Raw genomic sequence first — 8726 nt, 5'->3', positions numbered from 1 at the left:
AGAACATGCGAATTTGTGAAGTGTTATTTAATTCCAAATTAGTTAGCTAAATGTCAGTTAAAATATCGGGCGGGGGGAGGGTGTGTGGTAAGAAATGGATGCAGTATTCGGTCTGATACTGCAGCTGTATTGGATGAATAGAAGTGTCATGATGCGGAGAGGAGTGGGGATGGAAAATTACTGTGCAGTTTATAGGTTATACAGAAGGTTTTCAGTTCTCTGCCGGTATTAAATAGCGAACAAGCTTCTTTGTCATTACTTAATTTCAAACCCTTATTTTACATATCACTGAATGAACCACATCCTTAATTAAAACATAGTTTGGTTATCGCTGAATATATTTATGCTGCGTATCGTTTGTTGAACCCCAAATGGTACAATACTGAACATTTAAGTATTCAATGTCGACTATAGATATTAAAAAGTTTCGTGCTGAGGGAAAGACCTAGACAAGGAAATTTGAAAAATCTCTACCTTTAAACAGGCAGAAAATATACAACATGATTTAAATTACATCATAAATATTTAAATCTTTAACTTTTTCATTCTATCTGAATATACTTCCATCCCATATTGTGGAAGATTGCTTTAGAAAACTTGAATGGCAGTTCATATTTTTCAACCGAATAGGTTGAATAAAAACATATAATCAGAGGATCAAATTTCTCAATGCATTAAAAAAAAATATTCGCAGTAATATTAATATTGAACTGAGATTTTTTTTCAAAATTGTCAATAAAATGTTATTTTGCATTGTGTTTTTGTATACCACTCTTTTATCACCTAAATATGGCTATTTTTTTTTTAAAGGAACTACAAGATTAATTATAACATTTTGAAATTAGCTGATCAGACATCGGTAAAACAATTAGTAGTAAAATAAAGTAGAATGATAAATTCTTCAACATTTGATGGTTTTGATTTTTTTTTTAATTAAGGAATAGCTATTTCCAGTGTGCACAAATTAAAGGTTGGTATTTTCATCTTTGTACAAAGATGAACACAATTTGTTTTATGTTAATTCTCCTGCAATTAAACTCCTGTAATTGTCCAGTTGCTAAATGTATATATGTATTATGTTTAATATTATCAGCCAGTAATGAAACAGTCTCCATGGAACAGCCATCAGAGCAGTGGCTGGAGTGCAGGAGTCTCTTGGGGAGGCATGCAGACAAGGGATCACCGCAGAACAGGAGGTGTAGGAATGCCAACAACCATGAACCAAATCTCTCCACTGAAGAAACCTTTCTCCAGTAATATTATAGCACCACCAAAATTTCCTCGTTCAGCCCCAACACTGACACCAAAATCTTGGATTGAAGACAATGTTTTCAGGACGGACAACAATAGCAACACTCTGTTACCTTTACAGGTAAGAACAGAACATGCTGTTTTATTGGCAGGCAAATAGTCAAAAACAAAATATGCTCCTGGAACAGTAAGATTGATTAGAAACTTAAAACAAAATTATAATCACAATAGTGCTATAATTCTTTCCATGTGCCACAGTATGATATTTGAATATTTATACAATCTAAATTTTGTATGTTTTTCTTTATGGATTGTTCAATTCAACGTCATGAAGGAATGAAATATTTATAGATGGTAAATTATTATGTATAACGACCAGTGGGACATAGGTTCCAGGGTTCGGATGACATTTTTACTTTTTTTTTGGCTCTGACTGGTATTGTTTTTAGGGAACGAGTTACACCACCTTTAAGTAAAATATAATTAAATGTGAACATCAGCAAGTATTAAGCAATCAGCAAAAATGTGTCAGGACATTCGGACATGGTTGAGCATAGATTTGTTTTGTTTAACTGATTTGAGGTAAGCACTGGATTTTGTATCTACCATTACTTAAAAGTATACTGTATTGAGTTGAGATGAACAAATCTGTGATTCTGTCATGAGTACAAAAGCTTCATTTTGACAGCTAATTTTGCACATCACAAATATTTGATCCGAAGGGAAAACTAGCAAAAAAATCAGCCTTTGGAAACAAAGTAATGTTGATCATTTTTTCTTGTTTATTTTGAATGATAGAGGTCATCTTTCGAGAAGGAGACCATTTGGGTTTTGCCTTTGAAGACGGTAATTTTTCTGGCCATAGCACAAAGCTTGTTCTAAAAAAATTCCAAGAATAAACATGCTGCAAGATATTACATTTATATTGAGTGAATATGCATCTCAATGCCTGATTTATCATGCTTGTCACTCGGAAAATTCATTTTGGTTGTTAGCCATGATTTGTAGTTTGCAAATTGATACTAATTCCTTCCATGTAGTTCACATTTGTCAGTGAATCAGATTCTAATAATTTTGAGATGCGTAGAATTAAATGGGTTCTATCTCATCTTTAAATGAATTGATGGTGGAAACATTCTATTCCAGGGGGACTAGTCTTGTAACAAATTACTGGAGGAACTCAGCGGGTCAGACAGTATCTGTGGGGGGGAATTATTCTGAAGGAAGGTCCCAACCCTAAACATGCCTGTCCATGTCCTGCACAAAAGCTGAGTTACTTTAGCATTTGTTTTTTGCTCACGATTCCAGTGGTTTTTGGTGCCTCTGGACTATTTGTTGAATCAGGATTTGAAGATCACAATGTAGGTGATCTACATGCAGCGCCTGCAATCTATAGTTTAGAGGGTGGTATCTGGAGCAGTTGCTTACGATTACATAGGTGGATGTCTTTCAAATGAAGCCATTTCATAAACCATTTCACAGTTTTAACACCAGCATCAAAAGGGATCAGTTCCCCTCAAGTTTAAGTTCATAGGTTTAGGCTATTCGTACAGTAAGTGATGTGCATCCATTTAGAATCATGAAGTTTTTCTGTGATGTATTGTATTAGGAATATACTCATGATTTTTTTTAATAATCTCATTCAGTCATTATATTTAATGTATAAAAATTGTAGAATTAACTAAATAAACTCACTTTATGAAGATTGCATAGATCAATGATGTGCAATAGCCACCCCTTGGAAAAGTAATTTCATAGAATTTTCCCCCTGAAGCACGTTCTCAAACCTAATGACCTACCTAAGAAGGAGGATCACATAGAAAAATGTGGCTTGTTTTATCTGTTCTAGATTACCTTTTTTCCCCATTGAATTTACAAATTATTTCATCAATATGTAGGGTAGAGGGATGCTTCTGAGCCCTAAAATCAGAGTATCATTTTTTGTAGAACACAGATACATCCCCACTCTAAATTATGCCATTGTTTTATTTTTTAAGCACATCATGATGACATTCTTCACAATTGCTCAGCCTCTCTCAAATTACTACATTCTTGAGAGCAACATTTGCTGTCCAATTTCACAAACAATCATTGCATTGTAATTGCTAAATCATTTATACAAAAAAGCTGCTTACTAAAACCAATCTTGTTACATTAATCTACACAAGAAAAAGACAGTTATTCTTCCTGTGACTGTAAATGCTATCCATTTTGTTTTGTGAGCTGGCACGGCAGTTGTAGGAATGCTCGAAAATACTGGAAAGCACCATTTTACTCACTAGCCTCGTGTCTTAAAGTAGAATTGTGAATTAGTGAACTGAAATATTTCCTGATTGATTTGCAGGACAGGCTAAGTTGAGCTGTAAATGCAATCTATTCCATTCAGGTCAATCAAGTTTAGATTTAACATTCAACAATAATGTATGCTTTGGCTTTGTTTGCAAAGAAATAATGCTTAATTTATGGAGTAATTATCAAAATGAGCTTCCTTTCCTACTTATCATGTGTAACAAAGTAGTATAAACTAAAAGATCTAGTAATGCATCAGGAAATTCTATAGATAGACATAAAAAGCTGGAGTAGATCAGCGGGACAGGCAACATCTCTGGAGTGAAGGAATGGGTGACGTTTCGGGTCGAGACCCTTCTTCAGCTCGGGAAATTCTATGACCTGTTTTTGATTTGCAAATATAAAATTGCAGGCCAGATGGCATCAGATTTTGAGATGTGCTTCATTTTAGATATGGAGCAGATTCTTGCTGCTGTGATGGCAGGTGGCTATTTTCTTGCAGTTCTTTCTATTGTTAACGAGAAATCAAGAGACAATACGTATTATCCAAAAATCAAAGTAGCCAAACCTGACCAGCTAACTAGAGAAACAAACTTACTTTAAATAAAAACTTTCAACATCTTTTCCTCTGCATACTGACAACTATGTCATTCTAACCATGATTATGCATGATTTTGTATACAACTTTGACATTGAATATTTGAAGCTAGTTAATTTTACTTTCCACAAAAACAAGGATCAATAGGTTGATTTCTACCTTCTTTGAGTTTAATTACTTTAGAAATGGTGTAAGGCAGTGAACATCCATAGCCTTATTTATACTTAGCGTGACCACTTTTTTACACTACAGTTTGTTTAACGCTTTCATTAAATGCATTGATTATGTACCTATATAGCTTTCTTTAAATGCATCCTTGCCTTACACTATTTCTAAAATAATTCAACTTGCTTATGCTGCAATTAATGCTCCTGTTCTATGTACTTACCTCCGAGTAAAAACCTGTACTGTGAAAAATGGTCCACAACTCTGCTTCAATTGCCTTTTGAGTTTTAAAATTTTGCCCACTCTTTCTACATTCTCCCGGAGGAGAAACCCTGCTCTCCTTTTGTACATCTTAGAATCCTCTGTGCATCAATTAAGTCATCTTTTCAGCTGAACATCAACAGATAGAGGTCTAGAAATGTCCAACCTTTACTCACACGATGACCCGCACTCCAGATAATAGTTTGATTAACTCTTGTAAACTACTTTTAAATAAGGAGACTAGTACTGTACACAATGCTCCAGATGTGATCTCATAAATTTCCCTATATATCTGACCTAAAATGTCTTCACATTTTGTTCTATTTCCCTCAAAATGAACACGAGTTCAGAACATGCTGGTCCTGAACTCTGATCAGCTGTTCTTTAAATGACTCCCACATGTCAGATATGGACTTTCCCAATGACAGCTGCTCCCAATTTACCCTCCCTGTCCTGCCTGACAATGTTGTAATTTGCATTGCCCCGATTCAAAATCCCCCTTCCAAGATCAAGACTTGTCCTTTTTGCTATCTTAAAACTTGAGGAGTTGAGATTGCTGTTCCAAAAATGCTCTCCCACTGAAACATTAGTCACCTAGCCAGGCTTGTTTCACAAAACAAAGTCCAGTGTGGTATTTTCCCCAATTGGACTATCCATATACTGTTCCAAGAAACTGTTTTGGGCACACTTGACAAATTCTACCCCATCTGAGAGGGGGACCTTATTATCAAGTTGCAGAATAGTGAAAGGCTTGGATAGAGTGGATGTGGCGAGGATGTTTCCACTAGTGGGAGAATCTAGGACTAGAGGTCATAGCTTCAGAATTAAAAGATGTTCTTTTATGAAGAAGATGAGGAGGAATTTCTTTAGCAGAGGGTGGTAAACCTGTGGAATTCTTTGCCACAGAAGGCTGTGGTGGCAATATTTAAGGCAGCGATAGATAGATACTTGATTAGTACGGGTGTCAGAGGTTATGGGTAGAAGGCAGGAGAATGGGTTAAGAGGGAGAGATGGATCAGCCATGATTGAATGGCGGAGTAGACTTGATCGGCCAAATGGCCTAATTCTACTCCTATCACGTATGATCTTATGATCTAATCCTCCTGCACTAAGGAAGTCCTTATTAATATTGGGAAAACTAAAGTTACTCACAGCTTTTGCATGTTTCCATAATCTGCCCATATATCTGTTCCTCTATTACCTGTTGGCTATTGGGAAGCCTTTAGTATAATCCCATCAGAATGATTGCACTTTTCTTATTTCTGAGCTTTAACCATGTTGCCTTAGTGGATGAATCCACCAGTACATCCTTTGAGTGTAGCTATGACATTCTCCCTGATAAGTAATGCAACTCTTCCACCTCTTTTACCTCCATCAAAAACCTGAAACATTGAGCTACTTGTCCTGTCCCTCACACAACTAAGTCTTTGTGATGGTCACAATATTGTAGTTCTATGCACTGATCAAAACTGTAAATGTATCCACATTACTCTAGTTTAAACCATCTCAAGTAGCACTCAAGATTTATATCCTTCCAGTGTAGGTCCCACCTGCCCTACATGAGAGACCAATGATCCATATATCCGAAGACCTCTGCATCAGCTGCTTGGCCACATTTTGAATTGAACTGTCATTCTGCTTCTTGCCTCAGTCGCTCATGGCAGTGGTGGAAATCCTAAGATTATAGCCCTGGAAGTCCAGTGTTTTTTAACCTATTACCTAAATACCTACATTTTCTTTGTGGGGCTCATCTCACTTCCTACTTATGTCATTGGTACCAATATGGGCCATGGCATCTGGCTGTCCATCTTCCCCTCTCAATGTCGTATGCCTGCTCGGAGACATCCTTGCTTGTAGCCATAGAAACATCCATTTTCTACTGAAGATAGACACAAAGTGCTGGAGCAACACAGTGGGTCAGGTACAGTTGTCAGAATACATAACTGTTCCTTGATTCTTCCCACTTCTGACAGGAGGAGTATACCACTCCACTATCCCTGTCCCCTCAAATGACACTTAAAAATAATGGATTCAAGAAGTAAACCTTAAACATCTTGCCTTGTTTCTGCTCACCATCTTTATTGAAGCCCAGTATTCACCAAGACCAACAACATTTTCTCACTAAAATTGACATTTTATCTTTTTCCTTGTATTCCCACTGTATTCCATTCATCTGATCTTGCAGAAAATGTAACAACTATAACTTGGGTGCCATCGTTTGTATAAATTGGAAAAAACCTGAAACACACTAGTCATTACATCCTGTCACCAGAAAGAAAAAAAATTGCACATGCAACTGTTTCCTGTTAGCCAGCCAGTCGTTTATTTATACCAATTTGTTACATCCTATATCCCAAGTGTTTATTTTTGGTAACAACTTTTGCATCACCTTATCAAATGCTCTCTAGAAATCTTAAATATAATTCATAATGGTTTAGGTTTCTTCTTCACAGAGCTCTAGTAAATTGACCCTTTCACAAAACTGCCTGATTACTGTAAAATTATCATAACTTTAATAATTGTTTATTAATCATTTTTCCTTATAGTTAAGTTAACTGGTTTACCTACTTTCGCTTTTTGAATAAATAATTCTATTTGTTATTTTTCAATTTAATGGAACCTTCCCTGCATTTAGAGAATTTGGAAAGATTAAAAATAACACTTCACCAGTTTCACTAGTCACATTTTAAGAATCTCGGATGAGGTCCTCCAGGATCTGGAGACCTGTCGGACTGCAGCTCCAAAAAATGTGCTCAGTTCAACTTACCTGATGATTGTCATGTTCTTGAGATCCTCCTATTTCCTTATGCATTGCTATTTCTGGAATGTGCTTGTATTCTCTAGTGAAAAACTGATATAAAATATGTTTAAATCATCAGTTATCATTTTTAGTTATAATTGATAATATATAGCTCAACACGCTCCTCTCAAGGATAGAAGTCTCAGCAATCATTCTGCATCGGAATATAATCTGTTTTTTTATAGACATAATTTTAAGGAAGGCATTGATACATATTTAAATTGAAAGGCAAATATCCTGAATCGTCAAACCAGCTACCATTATATTCTCCTGATGCTCAATTGCGGGAACAAAATACTGGTTCTACGACTCTTCCTGCAAAGAAAAATATACCATATGTGAGCAGTAATACAATTGCTTTCATAATTAATTCAATTGTTGCTGGTGCCATGACTCACAGCGACACAAATTTTAACATTGCATTTGTTACGATCCAATTTAGGAATTGTTTTTTATATATTTAATTCAATCTTGGAAAGTCTACATTAGAGCTTCCTCCAAGAGGTAGAACAATGGCCTGACATTTGTCATTGTATTAACAAAGTGATGTAATTAAATTTGAATGGTATGAACAAACAAAATAGATTTTATTGCCAGTGTTGTTGAAACTTTCTTCTCCTGTTGTCTCTATGACCACCATTTTTGTGTAGCAAGCTGTCGTGACGTCATGGCTGTGGGATAATGTATAATAAGTAATATGATAATTTTACATAGCTGTAAAATGTATTTATTCTCTATGATATTTGATAGATGGTTACACTTTGTTTTTCAAAACTGAGCAAATGCAGAGAAGAAAAGGTTAGAAATTAGTAACCAACAACAGATTGTTGGGAGTATGGGTATGTAATTTTGTTTAGGTTACAGTTCATCATATTGATTGAAATGTTTATATATTGGATCAACAATGGAATTATGTGGTCATACAGAGAAACATTCTTGTTGATAGGTTCTAAAATATTAAATTGCAGAAAACAAAGACAACACCTCATGTTAAAGTGTCAGATTTCAGCTATTTATTTGCCCATTCAATCCATGACCCTGTTCCGTAACACGTTCTGTGGGAAATATGACCAGCTTTTACAATATCATGGTTCATCATTATTTCATTCTACTTCCCAATGTCCTGCAATGAGCCTTGGGTGCCAAATCCCTGCTTGGACGAATCAATAGTTTCCCATCACAGCTTAGCCACAGGTCAGGGAAAAATAATCATACAACCTCCTGATTTGCACCATCTTCAGCAGTGGACCTCTTCTCTCAAAGGGAATAGTTTTTTTTCATGGAATGACTCGGCAGTTCTAGGCATCTGCTTCCAAGTGGAAATCTAACAAAGAATCTCATAAAATAAAATTTATTGCCACT

The 8726-nt window shown here is 35.7% G+C and overlaps 1 protein-coding gene across 2 annotated transcripts in view; it reads left to right on the top strand.

Moving 5' to 3' along the window:
* cpeb2 (cytoplasmic polyadenylation element binding protein 2) overlaps nucleotides 1-8726 on the top strand; it is a 116889-nt gene that overhangs the window by 2237 nt on the left and 105926 nt on the right. For both annotated transcript variants that reach the window (XM_055638827.1, XM_055638828.1), the window contains exon 2: nucleotides 1094-1372. In XM_055638827.1, coding sequence (XP_055494802.1) covers nucleotides 1094-1372 — 279 coding nt within the window. The remainder of the gene's footprint in view (nucleotides 1-1093; nucleotides 1373-8726) is intronic.

This window comes from Leucoraja erinacea, chromosome 1 (assembly GCF_028641065.1).
Source record: "Leucoraja erinacea ecotype New England chromosome 1, Leri_hhj_1, whole genome shotgun sequence".
NCBI lineage: Eukaryota > Metazoa > Chordata > Chondrichthyes > Rajiformes > Rajidae > Leucoraja > Leucoraja erinaceus.
The sequence above is the reverse complement of the archived record's forward strand: the minus strand, read 5'-3'. Positions and strand labels throughout refer to the sequence as shown.